Source organism: Carettochelys insculpta, chromosome 22 (genome assembly GCF_033958435.1).
Source record: "Carettochelys insculpta isolate YL-2023 chromosome 22, ASM3395843v1, whole genome shotgun sequence".
Classification (NCBI taxonomy): Eukaryota; Metazoa; Chordata; order Testudines; family Carettochelyidae; genus Carettochelys; species Carettochelys insculpta.
Genome location: NC_134158.1, coordinates 11,757,153 through 11,777,017, shown reverse-complemented (window position 1 = coordinate 11,777,017; position 19,865 = coordinate 11,757,153). Strand labels below are relative to the sequence as shown.

The 19,865-nt window shown below is 62.1% G+C and overlaps 3 protein-coding genes across 4 annotated transcripts; 2 read left to right on the top strand and 1 right to left on the bottom strand.

The window, feature by feature from the left end:
- The first annotated feature begins 341 nt into the window (after positions 1–341).
- ATP6AP1 (ATPase H+ transporting accessory protein 1) lies at positions 342–5,843 on the top strand. Its single transcript, XM_075016684.1, has 10 exons — positions 342–501; positions 730–856; positions 1,128–1,202; positions 1,327–1,520; positions 2,245–2,285; positions 2,634–2,719; positions 2,910–3,157; positions 4,488–4,535; positions 4,740–4,971; positions 5,279–5,843. The coding sequence occupies exons 1-10, from the start codon at positions 386–388 to the stop codon at positions 5,486–5,488; spliced, it is 1,377 nt and encodes a 458-aa protein (XP_074872785.1). The 5' UTR covers positions 342–385; the 3' UTR covers positions 5,489–5,843.
- Positions 5,844–10,419: 4,576 nt separating this feature from the next.
- On the top strand, positions 10,420–16,469 carry FAM50A (family with sequence similarity 50 member A). Of its 2 annotated transcripts, XM_075016692.1 has the most exons (13): positions 10,423–10,736; positions 11,145–11,229; positions 11,450–11,549; positions 12,185–12,333; positions 12,555–12,631; positions 13,166–13,232; positions 13,602–13,663; positions 13,835–13,911; positions 14,129–14,183; positions 15,395–15,443; positions 15,645–15,715; positions 16,118–16,228; positions 16,314–16,469. In XM_075016692.1, exons 1-13 carry the CDS (start codon positions 10,626–10,628, stop codon positions 16,320–16,322), a joined length of 1,023 nt encoding a protein of 340 aa, XP_074872793.1. In that variant the 5' UTR covers positions 10,423–10,625; the 3' UTR covers positions 16,323–16,469. The 2 variants fall into 2 exon arrangements, with proteins under 2 accessions (XP_074872794.1, XP_074872793.1); XM_075016693.1 differs by lacking the exon at positions 16,118–16,228 and having other exon boundaries at positions 10,420–10,736.
- Positions 16,470–17,316: 847 nt separating this feature from the next.
- LOC142024707 (uncharacterized) lies at positions 17,317–19,602 on the bottom strand. The gene is made up of 3 exons (XM_075016859.1): positions 19,500–19,602; positions 19,092–19,402; positions 17,317–18,639 (listed from the first exon to the last, which is right to left on the bottom strand). Exons 1-3 carry the CDS (start codon positions 19,600–19,602, stop codon positions 17,917–17,919), a joined length of 1,137 nt encoding a protein of 378 aa, XP_074872960.1. The 3' UTR covers positions 17,317–17,916.
- Positions 19,603–19,865: the final 263 nt, after the last annotated feature.

Here is a 19,865-nt window from a genome sequence, read left to right as displayed (position 1 = left end):
CCGGACTAGCCCAGCCCGGCTTGGGACGGACCGGCCCCAGAACGGACTCAAGGTTTAAGACACACAGCACCGACTGCGCGGATTACTGCGGGTCACAGCTGGTGCTCGCCTAGCGTCCGCTGCCATTGGCCGGCCGGGCCTGGGGGCGGGGCTCCGATGTTGCCAATTGGCCCGCCGGGGGACGGAGCGTGGCTTCTTTACTGTCATTGGTCGGCCAGGTCCGGAGGCGGGGCTCTTGTTCTGCCATTGGCTAGCCGGGACGGGGGAAAGGCTCCTGTGCTGCTATTGGCCGGCCGGGCCTGGGGGCGGGGCTCCTGTGCGGCCATTGGCCCGCCGGGTCCGGGGACAGAGCAAAGCAGGTGGCCGACAGCGACTGGGGCCCAAGATGGCGGCGGCGCGGCTGGTGCTGGTGCCGGTGCTGGTGCCGGTGCTGGTGCTGGCGTTAGCGGCAGCGGCGGCGCGCGCCGGGCGAGTCCCGCTGCTGGGCTGGTCCGACCGCAGGTGGGGCGGGGCGGGGCGAGGCTGGCGGGTGGGGGCCGCGGGGCGGGGCTGGTGGGGGCCGCAGGGGGAGCGGAGCGGAGCGGAGCGGGGTGGGGTGGGGCGGGGCGGGGCGGGGCGGAGCTGGTGGGGGCCGCAGGGGGAGCGGAGCGGGGCGGGGCAGGTGGGGCCAGGCCAGGCTGGGAGGGTCTCTGGTTTCGGCCCCAGCCGCCGATCTGGCTCCTCCCGCAGCGCCCTGTGGCCCCACTGCGCTGAGAGCTACGAGGGACAAGTGATCGGCGCGGCCCAGCTGAGCGCGCTCCTGGGGCCCGCCCTGGATCGGGGCCCCCGCAACATCCTGCTCTTCCTGCAGGACAAGGTGAGCCCCACCCCCATTCCCCCTGCTGCCCTATCGTCCCCCTATTGCCTATCACTCTCCCTTTCCCCTGCCCCCATTGCCATCCTGCTCCCCCCGCCTGCTCCTTCATCATCCCAATTGTTGGGAGGGGCTTGGCCAGTGTAGGGGGTGCCTGGCTCCTTGTCCTGCCCCCCCCCCCCCCCGTTAAGGGACAAGAGCCCAGTGTGCTGCCCCTACATGTACACACCCCCTAGGGGTTCAAACTGCTGCGCTAACATTCTTTCACCCTCAGCTCAGCTTGGAGGATTTCACTGCTTATGGGGGTGTCTTTGGCAACAAGCCTGACAGCGCCTTCCCCAATCTGGAGGTGAGTGTGGGGTGAGCAGGCTGGAGGAAGGAGAGATGGGGAAGGGGTGACTGGGAGGGGCAGTGGGTGGGCCATGTGGCAGGGTAGGCACCTGTCTGACTTGTCCCCTTCCCCTTCCCCTCAGAGTGCTCTGGCAGAGGCCTCGTCCAGACTCGTGCTGCCAGCCGTGCAGTGCACAGCCGCTGCTGGGGTACTGGGGCTGCTGGAGGAGAAGCTGGGGCTGAGCCCCCTGCATGTGGAGCCGGGCACCCTGCGGGAGCTGCGCCTCAACGCCAGCCTGCCTGCCCTTCTGCTGGTGCGGCTGCCCCACGTCTCCGGGTACTGTGCGCCTGCTGCGCCCCCCCCCCCCCCCCCCCCCCCCCGCTGCCTTTCTGCTGGTGCGGCTTCCCCATGCCTCCGGGTACTGCGCCCCCCCCCCCCCCCCCCCCCCGCTGCCTTTCTGCTGGTGCGGCTTCCCCATGCCTCCCAGGTATTGTGCGCCCCCTCCCGCCACCTTTCTGCTGGTGTGGCTGCCCCACGCCTCTGGGTATTGCGTGCCCCCCCGGCCCCGCTGCCCTTCTGCTGGTGCCGCTGCCCCACGCCTCCTGGGTATTGCGTGCCCCCGCTGCCCTTCTGCTGGTGCCCCTGCCCCACGCCTCCAGGTGCTGCGTGTCTCTCTCTCCCTCCCTCCCTCCCCCCCCCCCCCCAGTGCGGCTGCCCCATGCCTCTGGTACTGTGCCCCCACCCCCCGCCACCGCCCTTCTGCTGGTGCGGCTGCCTTACGCTCGCAGGTATAGTCTCCTGCCCATCTTCCACAGCTACCCTACATCTTGGATATAGGAACTGCCCATGGCTGCCCTATGCCCCAAGGTACCTTCCTCTCCTGCCCCTATTGCTGTTGCTGCTGCCCTACGCTGCTGAGCCCCTTGGTCCTGGCTCCACCCCAGCACCTGCTGGAGAGTGGGAGGCTGCAGGTGTGGTGCCTGGCTGGGCTGTGGAGCCCACCTTGGGAGGGTTGCTTGGCTGTGGCAGCTTCCAGTAACATGCTGCTCTTTCTCTCCAGGTCCAGCCTCATGGCCCCAAAGGAGACACTGACAAGCAATGGTGAGTCTGCCCCATAAACGGGTAAACATGTCCCTGGCTCCCCTGTGGCTCTGTGCCCTCCCTGGGACCCCTGCTGTGCCACAGCCAAGTAAATGGGTCCCTCCAACATTGACACTCTTCTGCACACTGGCTTAGCCCTACCAGTTCCCCTACCCCCATGGCCAGGTAAATGGGGTCCCTCATTCCCTTGCCCACTGGATTCTGTCCTTGTGCAGACCCTAGCTGCCCATTGCTGGCTCTGCCCTGCACCCCCAGGTCTCTGATTCCCCTGGTCTGGGGTGCTCCTCAGAGCCCCAGCTCCCATTTTACCCTTGGTGTGGGGGCACTGTTACCACTGTGTCTCCCCAGATGAGATCATCGGGCAGGTGCTCAGTGCCCTCAAGGAGGAGGATGTGCCATACACAGCGCTGCTGACGGCCGGGGGCCCCTCACGGGTACGTGCCCCATAATGATTCCCCCTTCCCCTGAACTCCTCTGGGGTGCGGCTGCATATGGGGCCCTGCCCATTGCAGGTCTTTATCCTCATATTGATTGGTCTGGCCCAGCCATGCATCAGTCCTGGGTGCCTCCCCCTTGCCATATGGCCCGATGCACCAGTGCCCTAGCTTTCACCCCTGTTCCCAGGCTCTCCAGGCCATGGCTGACCTGGCCCCTGAAGGTGGGGGGCGCCAGCTGCTGCAGAAGGCTAGCCCAACACCAGCACAGTACCCTCCGGTGCGGTATCCACTAACCGGAGTGCCCCAGATCCTCTTCTGGGCTCGCAACTTCTCCCTGCTCCAGGGCAGCCAGTGGGTGGACCTGACTCCCCTGACGTTTGGGGCTGAGGCGTCTGTCGACGTGAGCGCCTCTTCCTGGAATGCCAGCGACTCCCGGTGAGGTGGGGCCGGGGGCACGAGAGGGAGGAGTCAAATCGGGGTGAATTGCTGAGACAGGGTCACTTGCAGCCCCAGGCTGGGGGTCCCTCCCCATTCTAACCTGGCATAGAACATGTCTGTCCCATCACTGGCCAGCCAGATGCCATACCGGCAATTCCCTCAGACACTCCAGCTTCCCATGTGCCTTAGCCAATCTCCTGCTTATACACAGGAGAGGATATAAAAATCAGATCCACACAGGTTCTCCCAGTCCTAAAGGACAAGTTCCATCCCCAGGCCAAAGTATACCTCAGACCTCACCCAGCAGAGCCCTGGGCCCGTCTGTTAGCGGCAGCTGTGGGAAGGGCTGTGACGGAGTAATGCTATTTAAACAATCGCACTCCGTCCAGCAGTGCCAAGTCCCAGAGCTGGCAGGCGCCAGCAGTGGGCTCTGCCGCTCTCGCACAGCTCTGGAACGTGCCCTTGGGTGGGATGGGTCCTGCCAGGCCCAAGCTCATTGCACAGAGGCTGCTGGAGTGCAGGTGACAACAGAGGAGCCCCAGGGCCTGTGGTAGGAATGCCGTTGTTCTCCTCTGTGGAGCCTGTCATAGGGCAGGTGACCTGTCCACGTCCTTTCTGGGCAGGAGTCTCTGAGGGGAGCTGCATTGTCTACAGTCCTGTAGCACCTTAGGGACTAATGATTCTAGTTACAGTAAACCCCAATGGCCCGACCCCTGTGACCCAACGTGCCACAGGTGGTGTGCTGAGAACTGGGGGCCAGACCATCACCCCCCCAGGGCAATTATGGGCTTTGCTGGTTACCCTGCCCTCCTTCAGGCCAGCCGTGTCCAGGTAAGCGGGGCTCATGGCGCTAGGGTAATGAGCTCTGGTGGGCGAGACCCACCCAATCAGACCTTGGAGCAGGAATGAGAATGCAGCCGTTGCCTGCCTGCGGTTTGTGTGTTCATCCCAAGTCCCTCAGCTGTGGGCTGGCAGCTGGTACGGCCCTTTGTCTGGCTGCTGCTTCACCTGCCCCATGAGGCAACCAAGGCACCTGTTGGGGTCTCCCCGCAGCAGATGTTTGCAAGTCAAGTCCGGAGCTGCTCCTCAACTCTGCACCTGAAATGACACCGCCCAGAGGAGCACCAATGGAGTCAGCCACGCACCCGCTCTCCACGCCCCCAGGGGCTGGCCCATGTGTGGGGGCAGCCCTAGGGGCACTGGTCACAGTGCTGGGTGAATCCCATCCAAATCCACTAATGTCACAGTGGGATGTGAGCTGGGCAGGGTGGAAGTGAGGGGCTCTGTGAGGGGGGGGGGGGTCACTGTTTCTGTTTCTCTCCCCCAGGCTGGTACTGAAGTATGCCCATGTTCTGGGGGCTTCTCTGACAGCCACGTGAGTATTGTGGACTGAAGGGTGCTGTACTTTGGGGGGTGGCCTGCAAGGAGCATGCTGTGGGTGGTGGGGAGAAGACCTGTTTGGTGAAAGGGCAGCCTGGCTGCAGGAGGTGTTTGGCTGGCCTGGGGCACTGCAGAGTCTCCCCTGGGGCTCCAGTTAGAGGAGCTGGGAGAGCCAGCTAAGGCCTGCTTCCACCCCCAGGTTCCACATGACCAGCCGGAAGTTCCCAGTCTCAGACCGCTACTGGTTCCAGCTGAGCCACCTGGAACTGGCAGGAGCCTTGGGGAGTTCCTCTGTCTTCAATGCCTCGCAAGTGACAGCCCCACATAACTACTCTTGGCGCTGCGCTTACCTCAGCAGCCTGCCCATGTTTGGTGCTGGCCTAGTGCCCCTCAGCCCCAGCCCCTGGGGGGTGCTGTTGCAGGATGTGCAGGTACCAGCAGGGGCTGGAAATCAGTTTCTTTCCCAGCTTGGGGGTGGGGGTGGGGGGGGGGAGAGGATGGCTGGGAGCTGGGATGCCAGGGTTCTCTGGGGATGGGGCTAGGATGCCAGGGATCTGTCCTGGCTGGGGTGGGGTGGCCAGGATGCCAGGGTTCTCTGGGGATGGGGCCAGGATGCCAGGGATCTGTCCTGGCTGGGGGTGGGGTGGCCAGGATGCTGGGTTCGCTGGGGGTGGTGATGGTAATGCAGGAGCTCTCTTGCTTCTGGAGGCACAGCTGTGTCTATCCTGCCTCCCCCAGCTGCAAGGATTCAATGTGACCGGCCTACACTTCTCCTATGCCAGTGACTGCGCTGGGTTCTTCACGCCAGGCACCTGGATGGGGCTGCTGACAGCCCTGCTGCTGGCAGCCGGCTTTGCCTGTGGCCTGCATGTGCTGCTGGGGCTGCGCACCATGGACCGCTTTGACGACCCCAAAGGCACCCCCTTGGCTGTGCCCCAGGTGGAATAGCTGCTGCTGCCCTTGTGTGTCGGGCCCTGTGGTCTCTAGGCCTAGCCCCCCAACAGCCTACTGCTCTGCTCTCAGCCCATCTACCCTCCAGGGTTCTTTGCCAGCTCTGTGCCTTGCTGGGCCCACTCCCCCAGGCTGCTGCTCTATCCTGGTGACTCCTGCCCTCCAAAGGGGACCCTGCAGAGGGTTTCCCCTGGTTTTGTGTCCCAACCTGCCTCTGACCCCCAAGTGGGTTTGTGCTTCCCTGTTCCACCCTGGGTGACTGTGTCTTGGCCCTATGGTGTGAGAGCCCTAATTTCCCCTAATTTATTGGGGCCTTGTGCCCCTCTCCAATAAACCATGTGTGGGGCTGTCACTACCTCTGTCATGGCTGGGGGAGGAGTGTGACTCTTCTGGGATGGAAGGAGCAGTGGATGGGGCTGCGTCCCCTGGAAAGCCACAAAGTTGGCTCATGTTTCTCTGGTGGGGGGCAGTAAGGAGGGGAGACAATGGGACTGTTGGTGCCCTTGTGGGACCTTTTTCTGGGGGGGAAGGGTACATGTGGGTGCTGGAGTTAATTTCCTGAGGGGGAAGAATAGTGGGCTCGGGACTGGGTGCCAGGTAAGTAGCCTCTCAGGGGCAGCAGTGGGCCGTCTGCAGGCAGAAGGATCTGCTGTGAGGGTGTCAGTGGTTGAACTCACTTGGCAGGGGAAGGAGCTGGGCCTCTTGGTGGGGGGGGGGGGGGGGGGGCGGGGGCGGGGGCGGGGGCAGAAGTTGGGGTGTTGTGACTAGCTCAGCAGTGTGTGGGGGCAGGTGGCTCAGGGCAGCTCCCCTGGATGAGGCATACCCTGTGGGTGGGCTGGACAGTGGGCCTGATGCCCAGTGCAGCCCCTGCCTCTAAAGGCGTGAGCTACTCGCAACCTTTGGAGTGCTGTTGTACCAGCTCTTACCACCCCCTCATCCTACGGCACCCCTTATTGCAGCCTTCTCCCACCCTTCACTGCACCCCCATTTATAGTCCCTAGTGTACTCCTTGCTAATCTCCCATTTCAGCCTTGCTGAGGGTGGGGCCTTGTCGCAGTCTTGGGGGTGCTGGTTTGTAAAAGTTCTCAGCTTCTGCCTCAGGGTGCCGTTGAACCTCTGCACTAGCCCATTGGGCTGAGGGTGGTAGGCTGTGAGCCAGACCCCATACTACCCCTCACAAGCTCTGCAGCAGGGCTGTTTAGCAGTTGGAACCCTGGTCAGCAAAGACATCTGTGGGGAACCCCACCCCACTGAGGATGGGCTGCAGGGCATCTGCCACAGTGTCATCCTTGCTAGAGGCCAAGGCCCCTGCTTCTGGGTCATGCCTGTCAAAATCTACTATCACCAGGATCAAAACAAAAAGCGGTCAAGTAGCACTTTAGAGACTAGCAAAATAGTTTATTAGGTGAGCTTTCGTGGGACAGACCCGCTTCTTTAGACCATATCCAGACTGGAACAGACTCAATATTTAAGGCACAGAGAACCGAAACAGTAAGCAAGGAGGACAAATCAGAAAAAGATAAGGTGAGCAAATCAGAGAGTGGAGGGGTGGGGGGGGGGGAGATCAAGAATTAGATTGAGCCAAGTATGCAGATGAGCCCCATAGTGACTCAAAGTTCCCATCACAATTTAAACCATGTGTTAATGTGCTGAATTTGAATATAAAAGCCAGCTCAGCTGCTTCCCTTTCCAGAACGGTGCGATAATTCTTCAGTAACACACACACCTTTCAGGTCATTGATAGAATGCCCCATTCCATTAAAATGTTGACAAAGCTGGCAGTGGGCTTTGTTGCAGGGAAAGGTTCCAGGACTGGTGTTCCTGGGGTATAGACTGTGGCTGTTAGCGGGGATCCTCATGAGGTTGGGAGGTGTCTGTAGGAGAGAACAGGAATGTCACCCAGGGCCTTCTGGAGTGTGGCATCCTGATTAAGAATAGGTTGTAGGTCTTTAATAATTCATTGCCGTGGTCTGAGCTGGGGGCTGTAGGTGATGACCAGTGGTGTTCTGTTCTTGGCTTTTTTGGGCCGATCTTGGAGTAGCTGGTCTCTGGGTATTCGTCTGGCCCTGTCGATTTGTTTTTTTACTTCTGGTAAAGTTCTTGTAGTTTTTGGTCTCTATCAGTTGGATCAGAGCAAATGCAATTGTATGTAAGAGCTTGACTGTAAACAATGGATCTAGTCACCTGTGCAGGATGGAAACTAGAAGGGTGTGGATAAGTACAGCGATCAGTAGGTTTTTGGTACAGTGTGGTACTGACCAGGCCATCCTTGATTAGTACTGTAGTGTCCAGGAGATACATTTCCTGGCATGCCTGCTCTTGGGGGCTTCCTGGCTGCTGGGCAAAGGTCCTGTGCCCTGACCATGTGTCCTCGCTTACTCTGGCTCATAGTAATAAACAGGATACTGTAGGGCCCAGCCAGCCAGTCCCCCAGGTCAGCCCCAGTCAGCATCGCTATAACTAGAAAACTGCATCTGCAGCATCTGGCCCCCAGAGGGGCTGGCTGGAGGGACTCCCCCCTCTGGAGCTAAGGGTGCACTGCCAACCCCTCCACCCTGGGCTGCTACCACTTCCCTAGCTGGGCCCCCACTCAGTTACCCCATGAACTCTTGGTTTGCCCAGCCACTTGGCTCTTGGGGCATTGGATCCACATGTGGACCATCTCCCACAGGTCAGGTCCCACCGGTTCCTTTAAGCCAGCTGGTCCATCCTGGTACTGGCTGTGGCTGCCTCCAGGGGTGGGGAGTTGACCCATGGCCCACTTGTGGGGGTTGTGATGGATGCTTCTGCATGGTCATGGGCTTGTGCCTTGGGGATTCCCCTCCACACCTGGACCAGGTGTCTAAACGCATGAGCCAGCTGCCCTGCATTAGATGGGTCCTTGGCCTCTTGTCCACCATCCACACTCAGGTCCCGGGCTGTGTTCATCCACCTGCTTCAGCCCCATCAGGTCCTACGGATGTGTAGTCTGGGCCCAGAGGGCCAGTTCCAGGTGTAGGGGACCATCTGCAAACTCTGTTGCAGCTTCCAGTACACCTTGAGGTCAGCGTGAGCTTGTGTATTGCTTGTGCCCCTCAGTCTGCCTGAACATCCCTTGAGCCTTGGGTTGCAGCAAGGGGGGATGCTGGAGCCTGTCTGCCAGGCAGACCCAGTGCAGTGTGCAAGCTTCCTTGATGGCTTTAAGGAAACTGTCCCCTGCAGACCAAACTGGGCCAGGGCCAGGTCATGCTGCTGCTGGTCTGACTTGTGCTTCACATGGCCCTGCAGACCTCTTAGCTTCAGCACCCCTGAGGGGCAACATAGCCGATGAACCTCTGCTGAGTACATAGGTCCTAGTGGTTCCTATGATTGCCTGGCTGCCTTCAGCCTCCCTCCTGGCCCTGTTTGCAGTCGGGGGGAGCCCAGGTACCCCCAGCTGGGGTTGGAACTGCTGCAGGTTCTGACCTCGCCTGGCTGCTCCCAGCTGGGACCCCACTCCAGCTCCCTGGCTTGCTTGTTCTCTTCCAGCTGGGCAATGAGCTGGGCCTTGGTGAATCTGCCACTGGGCAGCCCTGTGGCTTTGCACAGCTCAACAAAGTTAAGGAGACAGTTCTAGACCGCCATCTCACCTTTCCCAGGGTGTTGGACTCACACACATGCTTCCTGGAAAACTCCTTCAGTATGCCTGACTCCTTGTGGCACACCCCCACCGGGCCCTCTGCCTTCTGTTACTGCTTCCTTTGGGCTCCAGGAGGAACTCCTGCTTGGATGGGGCCCTTCTGGACCAGGCTCTCCGCTAGGTTAAGCCACAGGTTCCTCTGCCTCCTGGACCTACACCTAGTGGCTTCCAGCCTACCTGGCTCTCACTGCCCCCCCCCTTCTGCCTGTGCCCTAGTGAGTTGCTGCCCTGTACTCTGTCCACAGGGTATAGCACATCCCTTTTCTATCACCGGATGTTAGGGAGTGGGGTTGTGGGGGAGCACCAGGCACTGCACAGGCCCATTTGCAGGCAGCTGGGACTCTCAGCAGGCAGGACAACAAGAGGGTTATTAGTGGTCAGGGACAAAGCATGGAGGGGACAGTGGGAACCATCTGTATAATCCACTCTGGGGATGTGGGGGGCTGATTTCTAGGTTTTGGGCCCTGACCTGTGCTCCAAGAAAACCAAGACTACCCCCCTCCCCACAGACTGGTCGCAGCCAGATTCTCCAGCCTTTGTCCTTTTTCCTGGGCACAAGTTGTGCCCTGATTGCCTCTCACAGCCATGGGTGCAAAGGCCATTGGCTATTGGGGGGACGATGGAGGCTGTCACACCCCAAACTCCTGGCACCTGCTGGAGGTTGGGACCACGGCCAGGGAAACTGAGAGGATTATGGCAGGAAGATAGAATTCACACGTGGTACTAGCGTGGGGGTCAGCACAAAGAGGAGCCATGAGGGAGGATGAGGAGGCAGCCCCCCCATCCCCGCAGCCAGCTAGCGCCTCTCCCGCTACAGCCAGCGCCCCGCCCCGACGCACACAGCAAGCCCCCGGCACTGCAGCCAGGACCGCCCCCCAGCGCCCCTCCCCCCGCAGCAAGACACGTCCCCACAGCCAGCCACGCCCCCTGTAGCACGCCCCACCCCCCGCAGCGAACCGCGGCCCCTACAGCCAGAGTCCCTTTCCATACAGCTAGCCCCGCCCCCTGCAGCCAGGCCCGCCCCCCACCGCCAGCGCCCCGCCCCCCGCAGCGAACCACATCCCCCCAGCCCGCCCCGCCCCCTGCAGCCGGCGTGCAGGTGTGGGCCGGGCCGGCTCCTGTAGCGCCTGGAGGTGGGGGGGGGGGGCGGGCACGCAGCCGCGCATGCGCTGTTCACCACGGGGCGGAGCGAGAGGGTGGGGCGGGGACCGCCCCGCTCCCGGCAGCCCTTGCTCCCGCTCTGATTTGCATAGGGGCGGGGCCTGGCGTCGGCTCTACGTCACTCGGCGGCGGCGCGTGCGGGTGACGTTGTGTGAGCTGTGGAGCTACCAGGAGCCTGGCCGGAGCGGCCCCGGGATCCCCCTACGTCACTTCTGGGATACCTACCTACGTCGTCTGGGCACCCTCGGCACCTCTGCTGCGTCGTCTGGGCACCCGCGTTAGGCCCCCTGGGGCGCCCCGGCCCGCCGCCCGGCCATGGCGCAGTACAAGGGGGCGGCCAGCGAGGCCGGCCGGGCGCTGCAGCTCATGAAGAAGCGGGAACGGCAGCGGGAGCACATGGAGCAGATGCGGCAGCGCATCGCCGAGGTGGAGCGGGGGCTGGGGAGGACCCTGGGGCGGGGGGCTTGGAGGGGACCCTGGGAAGTGGAGGCCTCCTGGAGTGGGGGGACCCCGGGGGTCGGGGGCTTGGAGGGGACCCTGGGGAGTGGAGGCCTCCTGAAGTGGAGGGAGTGGGGGAACCCCGGGGGTCGGGGAGGTCTGGGGGGTCGGGGTGCAACCAGTGACTATCCAGCGATGGGGGTGGTGCTGAGGCTAGCATCACAGACTCCCTGGTGGAGAGGGGGGCCTCAGAGGTGTGGTGCGTCGGGAGGAGCAGATGGAGGCACAAGGGAAGCGGGCAATACATGTTGAGGGGGCCTGGGAATAAAGCTGCCTGTATTCCCCTGGTTGACTCACCTTTTCTGACTGCTTTCCCCCCCCCCCCCCCACTCCCAGGAAAACATCATGAAGTCGAACATCGATAAGAAATTCTCAGCTCACTACGATGCAGTGGAAGCAGAATTGAAATCCAGTACTGTAGGTGAGTATGGGCAATTTTACCACCATCTGTTCCCTTCCCATAGCTGGGGAGAGCACCCTGAGTCCTCCCCCAGCCACGTGCACTAACCACTAACGCTGCCCTTCTGGTGCTGGGAGAACACCTGGAGTCCTGACCTCCAGTCACTAGATCCTGCGACCCTCCCAGTGCTTGGGGAGCACAGGTGCCCTGACCCTCTTCCCACCCCTACCCCCGCCCCCAGGCCTGGTGACCCTGAACGACATGAAGGCCAAGCAGGAGGCCCTGGTGAAGGAGCGAGAGAAACAACTGGCCAAGAAGGAGCAGTGCAAGGAGCTTCAGCTGTGAGTGAGGGGATGGAGGGCTGCTGAGCTCTCAACTAACCCTGGGAGGAGATGTGTGGGGAGGATGATGAAGAGGCAGTGGGAACACATGGAGTAGATGTGGCATCACCAAGGTGGGGCAGGGGTCTGGAAGGGCTGACTTTTGGGCTCCCTGCTCTTCCTGGGAGATGTGGGCGGGAGGGGAGGGGGCTATCTACTGGGTTTCTCGCTTGCTGTGGGAGAGGAGGGGCAGGGGGAGCTGCTTGCTGAGCTCAGTGATCATCCTGGGGAGAAGGCGAGGAGGGACCCCTGGGCTCCCTACCTACCTTGGGTGGGGAGATGTGGGGGAAGGAATGGGGTGGGGTGGCCTGGCTGCTGTGCTCCCTGCTGGTTTTGGGGGAAGGTAGTGGGGAGGGAGGGGCACTGGCTGTCAGGAGTGGTGGTGGTGGTCTGCTCTGGCTCGGGCAGTTGTGCTTCCCCTCTCATTGGGCCTGTTGTTCTGGGTGCCTGTGGGTGGGTTGGGGGGAGAGAAACAGTTCTTCAGGGTTCACTTTTCCCTTTTGGGAACTGGTCTGCCTGCACCCTGAGACATAGTCACCTGGTGTGAGGTTCCTGTGGGGTGTGCAGCCTACAAACCAAGCCCTGCACTCCCCCAGGAAGCTGGAGCGGCTGCGGGAGCGGGAGCGGAAGCAGGAGCAGAAGCGGAAGATTTCCAGCCTATCCTTCACCCTGGATGATGAGGAGGAGGAGGAAGAGGAGGAGGAGGATCAGCCGGAGGAGGAGGAGCCAGAGCTGGACAAAGAGGGTGGGTGAAGGGGGTGGGACTGTAAGGGACAGGTGTATGAGTGGGAGATTGGGGGAGGGGGCATTGCCTGGGAGGGTCCGGGGGTGCGTGCATGGGGTCTGTGTTGGGGGAGATCAGGGCAATGGAGGGTAATTGGCTTTGGGGAGTTGGGGGACAGCCCAGGGGTTGCAGCTGCGGGGAGTAGGGGGATTAGGGGTTTTTCAGTCCCTTTCTCCCCATAGAGGTTCCCCCAAAGAAGCGCAAACTGGGGAAGAATCCAGATGTGGATACCAGCTTTCTGCCGGATCGAGACCGTGAGGTATGTGCCTGTGATGGCGTTCAGGGTCCCCAAGCTGTGTCGTCCCCGCCCCAGCCAGGCGTGACACACTCAGCAGGTGTAAGAAAAGGTTTATTAGGCAACAGGGACTTAGCATGGTACGGACTCATCAGTCCAGCCATTAGATGTGGTCCGTCCGACCCATGTTGGGGGAGATCTCCAAGCCTGGGATCCAGCCCCCTTGTCCCTCTGCTGGCTCCAGACTCACCCCCACAACTGCCTGGGCTTCTAATGCGAAACCAGCCAGGCTTCAGACTTGCCCCCCACTGCCTGGGCTTGTAATTCAAAACCAGCCAGGCTCCACTCCTCTGTCTAGCTGTTTAGGGAAGCAGGAGTGTTACCTGGTGGCTAAGGTCACAGCCAGCAGGAATTGCACCCCCACTTCATCACAGTGCCCTCCCACCCCCCACAGCTGGGACTGCTACCTGTCCCCTCCCACCCAGCTGGGAGGTGAACAGGGACCCCTGTCCCTTGCCACTAGCTGTGCCCTGCCCGCTAACTGAGCTGTACCCCCAGGAGGAGGAGAACCGGCTGAGGGAGGAGCTGCGCCAGGAGTGGGAGGCCAAGCAGGAGAAGATCAAGAGTAAGTGGCTGGGAAGGGCCTCGCTGGCCCAGGAGAGCCTGGGACGTGGGGGAGAGCAGGCTGGAGATGCTGATGCGAGGAGGGCCAGAACTGTGGTAGGAGGTGGGCTTGGGGAGGCTGCAGGTGTTCAGGGGCCTGAGATCAGTGGGAGGCTCGTGGGGCTGGAGGCATATGGGGGACACCAGGCTGGGGGGACTGGAGGCATTTGGAGGGGCTGGGCTGGTGGGGCCAGAGCTGTAGGGGAGCTAGGCCATGGGGATAGGAGCTGTTTTGGGGGGTGGGGGGGGGCTGGGCTGGGCTGGGGGATGCAGATTCAGGGAGTGGAGGCAGGATTCCCCCACCCCCACCGATCCCCATGTGTCCCTCCAGGTGAGGAGATTGAAATCACATTCAGCTACTGGGATGGATCTGGCCACCGGCGCACAGTCAAAGTGAGTGTGGAGGCAGGACACACTGGCCTGAGGAGGAAGAGCTGGCCCTGGGTGGGGCAGGAGGGTATTCCTTGGCCCTCACAGGGGATCAGAGAAGGGAGGAGGGGCTGCCTCAGCCCTGGGGAGCAGTGCGGGGGCGGGGGACATGCCAACCCTGACCTCTCCTCACAGATGAAGAAGGGGAACACCATGCAGCAGTTCCTGCAGAAAGCCCTCGAGATTCTGCGCAAGGACTTCAGTGAGCTCAGGTGGAGTGTTGAGGGTGGGGTACCCACAGGGAGCAGAGCCACAGGGGAAGGGAGGTGGGGGTCATATGTGGGGTTTGGGAGGGAGTGCTGGGGGGAGGAGTGGGGAGTGGTGAGCCCCCTCATGGGGGGTGGCAGACTGAGGCGGAGGCCTGGGCCCCAGCCGGGGAGCGGGGGGTCTTCCCTCATGTGCTGACTCTTGTGTGCCCCAACCCCCCAGGTCGGCTGGGGTGGAGCAGCTCATGTACATCAAGGAGGACCTAATCATCCCTCATGTAAGTATCCCCCCCACCCCCAGCCCTGGTATCCTACATCCTCTCCCTTCCCATAGCAGAGCCCTGGGCCCGTCTGTTAGCGGCGGCTGTGGGAAGGGGTGTGACAGAGTAATGCCATTTAAACAATCACACTCCGTCCGGCAGTGCCAAGTCCCAGAGCTGGCAGGCGCCAGCAGTGGGCTCTGCCGCTCTCACGGCTCTGGAATGCGCCCTTGGGTGGGCCGGGTCCTGCCAGGCCCAAGCTCATTGCACAGAGGCTGCTGGAGTGCAGGTGACAACAGAGGAGCCCCAGGGCCTGTGGTAGGAATGCCGTTGTTCTCCTCTGTGGAGCCTGTCATAGGGCAGGTGACCTGTCCACGTCCTTTCTGGGCAGGAGTCTCTGAGGGGAGCTGCGTTGTCTGCAGTCCTGTAGCACCTGAGGGACTAATGATTCTAGTTACAGTAAACCCCAATGGCCCGACCCCTGTGACCCAACATGCCACAGGCGGTGTGCTGAGAACTGGGGGCCAGACCATCACCCCCCAGGGCAATTATGGGCTTTGCTGGTTACCCTGCCCTCCTTCGGGCCAGCCGTGTCCAGGTAAGCGGGGCTCATGGCACTAGGTAATGAGCTCTGGTGGGCGAGACCCACCCAATCAGACCTTGGAGCAGGAATGAGAATGCAGCCATTGCCTGCCTGCGGTTTGTGTGTTCATCCCAAGTCCCTCAGCTGTGGGCTGGCAGCTGGTATGGCCCTTTGTCTGGCTGCTGCTTCACCTGCCCCATGAGGCAACCAAGGCACCTGCTGGGGTCTCCCCGCAGCAGATGTTTGCAAGACAAGTCAGAGCTGCCCCTCAACGCTGCACCCGAAACACCACCACCCAGAGGAGCACCAACGGAGTCAGCCACACACCCGCTCTCCACGCCCCCAGGGCCTGGCCCATGTGTGGGGGCAGCCCTAGGGGCACTGGTCACAGTGCTGGGTGAATCCCATCCAAATCCAGTAACGTGATCCGAGTGTGACACTCACCTTGCCCAATTCCAGGAAAGGCCTGAACCCTCTCCCTCCCCACCACATCTGTAATGGAATGTGCAGAGGAAACGAGGCAGGCAGTGACGACAGACTACCCTAGAACTCTCCTCTCTTTCCCATGATTGCAGCCTGAGGGGTGGGGTGGAGGTGCCCTTCCTGAAAGCTGGAGTTTTTACCCTTTTTCTCTCGCTTCTGCCAGCACCACAGCTTCTATGACTTCATTGTGACTAAAGCACGAGGGAAAAGTGGTGAGTGAGACCCGGGTGAGTGAGCTGGGGATGGGGGTGACATCTGGGCACCAGGGACGTGTCAGCGGGGGGCTGGGAAGGAGACCACTGTGCCCCCCACCCCTCCTCCCACCCCCCAGGGTGTGGGCCTCAGGGACATGTTGGCGGGGTGGGAAGGAGACCGCTGACCCCCTCCCCACACACACTTCTACCCACCCCCAGGGCCGCTCTTCAACTTTGACGTGCATGAGGATGTCAGGCTGCTCAGCGACGCCACAGTGGAAAAGGACGAGGTGAGAGGGGTACTACCCGCGCTGCCCCTCCCCCCACTTCCTCAGACTGCCCCACGCCCTGCAGCCTGGCCCCTCCCCCGGACATAGGGTGCAAAGGGATCACCTGCTGTGTGGATGTGGGATGCTGTCACACCCCAAAGACCTGGCAGCCACTGGGCATTGTGGCTGTAGCCAGGGAAATGGCTGCACATGCCTGGGGTTACTGCAGGACTGTAGGAAACATCACATACAGGGGACTCGCATCTGCCATTCATCACAGCTGTCCCTGTGCGTGGCCCCCCCCCCCCCCCCCCAGCTCTCCCCTCACCCCAGTCCCATGCCGGGAAGGTGGTCCTGCGCTGCCACACCCCCCAAAGGAGAAGGGCCCCTGCACCCCCCTCTTCTGAGCTCTGTCTCCCCCAGTCCCACGCCGGGAAGGTGGTCCTGCGCAGCTGGTATGAGAAGAACAAGCACATCTTCCCAGCCAGCCGCTGGGAGCCCTATGACCCTGAGAAAAGATGGGACAAGTACACGGTGAGCCCCGGGGGAGGGGATGACACATGCTTCCACCCTGGAAGGGGTGTGACCCCTAATCCCCCTTTCTTTCTCCCACCTCCAGATCCGGTGAGCGAGGCTGGCCCTGCCCTGGAGTGAACATGCCCTATCCCCCCACCCCAAGTGACCTGCCCTGGAGCACACCCTCCCAGTTCCCTTGTCCAGCCCACCACTCTCCCAGCTCACTCTGCTAGTAAAATAAACTCCCTATGCCCTCCTGCTTCTATCTGCTCCCTTGTGTGCTGGAGGCCACAGGGGGGGAGCTGCAGATGGCCTGACTGTTGTTTGGGGAAGGGGGCACTGGTCCCTGGGCACCAGAGGGCTCTGGGGGACTGCAGACAACCTGGTGCTGTTGTCCCCCCCACACACACACTTCCCGCTGTAACCTTCAGCCTCCACTCTTTACAGAGCTAGGAGAGAACCCAGGCATCCAGGCTTAGTCTTGACCTAGAGTGCCATAGGTTCTTCCCCTGCTCCCTAATGCCTAGGTACCGCCAAAGTCTGGGCTCCCCAATTCCTCTCCCTGCTACTGCATGCCTAGCTTTGCCCCGTCCGCATCTCTGCTCTCAGCTGCTCTAGCACAGTGCTGAGCTCTGCCTGGGCCCTGGAGGAGGCCCATCAGCCTCTTCTGGACATCTCCTTCTGCCCTCCTATGCCTGGCACCTGGATGCCTGGGTTCTCCTGGCTCAGCCGGGGTGAAGGAGAGACGGCCTGCCACTGTGTCAGTGCTGGGATTAGCAGAGAGGGACTTGGAGACAGAAAGCAGCAGAGGCCTGTGTTACTGCAGGGACCCCCAGCCAACAGGGCTGGCTGCTCCATCAGTAGGGGCTGGATGTGGGGGGGGGGCAAGGTGGGAGCTAATAGGGCAGGCAGGCTGGGGCTGGCGAAAACGTCACACAGCAACTCTTCACTCCTCCTAGTGGTGTGCTGCAGCTCCTCCTCCAGGCTGTGGGAGTGGGACAGGTCAGCGAGGGTGCCTCGCGTGGGTGCCGAGATGCCTGGGTTCTCTCCCAGCTGCGGGGTGGGGTTAGAGTCCAAGCTCTCAACCAGGGGCCTTGCAGCAGCTGTGAGGGTTTGGGGTAGGAGGGGGAGGGTAAAGTCTGAGCGATGTTGCTTCTGAGTCCCCCAGGCTGTGGCACCAGGCAGTCACCCTTGCAGTGTGGGGGAGCCCATCAGTCTTAGGGAGCCCTGGCCTAGGGCAGGCCTGGCTTGGAGGGGAGAGAGCCCCCAGCAACACAGCCCCCACCAAGTTTCCCCTGCAGCACAGCACAGCCCCCCTGGCTCTCCCCTGTAACAGGGCTCCTGCTCATGGTTCTGTCTCACAGGGTGGTGCCCACACACAGCAACCCCACTACCACCTGGAGGAGCTCGAGTCCCAGATGGCCTCCAGGTACCGGCTCAGCACTGGCTTCCCTCTGCAGAGAGAAGCTGGTGAGCCCCTGACCTGGGAGAATGCAGGCATCAGAGCTTCCTGCCTCTGCTCTAACCCAGCTGGCCCCACCTGGGCTCTCTAGGCTTTGCCATCTATGAGCAGAATAAATTTTGTTACATGCACTGCAGCACATGGGGCTGAGCACCTTCCACAGAAACAGCTGGTGCCATCCAGGGGTACTCTGCTCATCAGCGGGGTGGTCCATGACTCCTGCTTGAGCAGCTGCCCCCTGTGCTCAGCCTACAGGCAACACTGACCCCCACTCCCTGCCCAGGGCCAGGAGAGAACCCAGGCATCCAGGCCAATCCAACACCTTTATTAAGTTTGATGATGCCTGAGCCACACCGCCGCAGGTCTGAACCCAGTCTGGCCATTTCTGGCAGGAGAGAACAGAGCCAGCGAGTGCAGGGGTGTCCTCTAGAGGAGGGTATTGGGGGTACCCTTGGGATGCTCTGTGGCACTTGGGGGGGTGCTGAGTTCCCCTGGGGGTGCAGGGGTGGGTGGGGTCCCCCAGGGGTGCAGGAGGGCCCCCAGGTACTGGGCAGAGTTGGGTCAGCAGCTCCAGGCTCTGAGCAAAGGGAGGTCCAGGGGGCACAGAAGGGAGCCCTTGCAGGGGTGCCGTGGGGGGATCCCAATGGGGCAGCCTGAGCGCAGTCCCGGGGTTGCAGGTTGGTGCATTGCAGGGATGCAGAGGCAGGTGGGGGGGGGTCTGCCCCAGGGGACCGGGGCGGTGCACTGCGGGGGTGCAGAGGTGGGTGGGGGTCCCGCCGGGGGTGCAGGGTAGTGCACTGTGGGGGGCGGTGCACTGCGGGGGTGCAGAAACGGGTGGGGGTCCCCCCCGGGGGTACCGCGCGCACAGCCAGGCCAGCAGCTCCAGGCGCCGGGCCGAGGGGGTGCACAGCAGCCGCAGCGCGTCCTCGGGCCGGAGCCCTCCGTCCAGCAGGGGGCAGTCCAGCTCCTGGGGAGACATAGGGGTCACAGCTCAGCCCCACCCCGTACCGCGCGATGCCCCCCCCCCCCCCCCCCCCCCCGCACAATGGTCCCGCCTGGCGCCACCTCCGTCGCTGGGAGAATGGTCCCGCGCAGCACCTGCAGCTGCTCGTACGCTGCTGCCGCCATCTTCCCCGACGAGTTTAGAGCCCCGCCCAGGCCGTCTCGCGGCTGCCATTCACGCCGAGCTGCAGCAGTCATTGGCTAAGAGTCTGGCGGAAGTCCCGCCCCATGTCCTTCCGAGGCACTGCAGGGCTGACGGGGGGCCGGGAGCTGTCGGCCTTTTGTGGGAGCTGCGCCCCCACAGCCGGGCTGCGAGGGGGGGCGGGCGGCTGCCTCGGCCTCTCCCAGTCCCCCGAGCCCGGGCGGGAGCCCAGGCGTCCGGGCGTCAGCCCCGCCCGTGGGCGGTCGCACCCCCACCTCAGCGGGACCCTCGTCTCCTGCCCGACGAGCGGCCGGAGTCGGAGCCCAGGTCCGTGAGCCCGAGGCCGGGCTCCCCAAGGGGCCGGCGCTGTTCCGCCCGTTGCCGGGCTCGGCCCCAGGGCCGCGGTCACCGGCCCGGCGAAGAGCGCCGATGGCGCCGGGCGCTGCTCTGTGAGGTCCGAGCCTGCGCAGCCTCCTCTGGCGGGGGGGAGGCCGCGTGCAGGAGACGCCCTCTTGTGCCGCTGAACCTGCCAGCCGCGGGGGTCCTGCGCTAGTCCTAGTGCTGCGGAAACAAGTAAATGTTTCCCCTTATTCGCTCTGTACACGTCAGCGGGGGTTTTACAGCCCTCCACCGCGTCCCCCTTGGCCTCCTCTTCGAACCCGAACAGTCCCAGTCTCTCTCACCTCCCTTCCTCTGGCGCCTGTTCCACACCCCAAACCGTTTTTGTTGCCCTTTTCCGAACCTTTTCCAAAGCCGGGATATCTTTTCTGAGAGAGGCGACCGCATTTGCTTGCGGCATTCAAGATGTGGGCATCTCACGGATTTATAGAGGCAATAAGACATTTCAGAGAACTATCCACAATGACTCCCAAGACCTCTCTCTTGAGTGGTACTACAGTGGGTAAACTAGTCCCCATCCTTTTGCTTGGGTATTTGGGGTTATGTTTTCCAATGTGCATTACTTTGCATTCATCACCATTAAAATTCATCTGCTATTTTATTGCCTAATCACCTAGTTTTGTGAGATCCTCTGAACCCCTTCACAGTCT

Bases quoted from the DNA above. Each gene is read 5' to 3' on its own strand.
- ATP6AP1 (XM_075016684.1), top strand. From the start codon at position 386: ATGGCGGCGGCGCGGCTGGTGCTGGTGCCGGTGCTGGTGCCGGTGCTG. The intron at 2,286-2,633 runs GTGAGTCTGCCC...GTGTCTCCCCAG, and splicing joins GGAGACACTGACAAGCAATG to ATGAGATCATCGGGCAGGTG. The intron at 2,720-2,909 runs GTACGTGCCCCA...CCCTGTTCCCAG, and splicing joins CGGCCGGGGGCCCCTCACGG to GCTCTCCAGGCCATGGCTGA.
- LOC142024707 (XM_075016859.1), bottom strand. From the start codon at position 19,602: ATGCGGTCGCCTCTCTCAGAAAAGATATCCCGGCTTTGGAAAAGGTTC. The intron at 19,403-19,499 runs GTGAGAGAGACT...AGAGCGAATAAG, and splicing joins CAGGCGCCAGAGGAAGGGAG to GGGAAACATTTACTTGTTTC. The intron at 18,640-19,091 runs GTGGGGGTGCGA...ATGTCTCCCCAG, and splicing joins GAGACGAGGGTCCCGCTGAG to GAGCTGGACTGCCCCCTGCT.
- FAM50A (XM_075016692.1), top strand. From the start codon at position 10,626: ATGGCGCAGTACAAGGGGGCGGCCAGCGAGGCCGGCCGGGCGCTGCAG. The intron at 12,334-12,554 runs GTGGGTGAAGGG...TTCTCCCCATAG, and splicing joins GCCAGAGCTGGACAAAGAGG to AGGTTCCCCCAAAGAAGCGC. The intron at 13,912-14,128 runs GTGGAGTGTTGA...CCAACCCCCCAG, and splicing joins AAGGACTTCAGTGAGCTCAG to GTCGGCTGGGGTGGAGCAGC.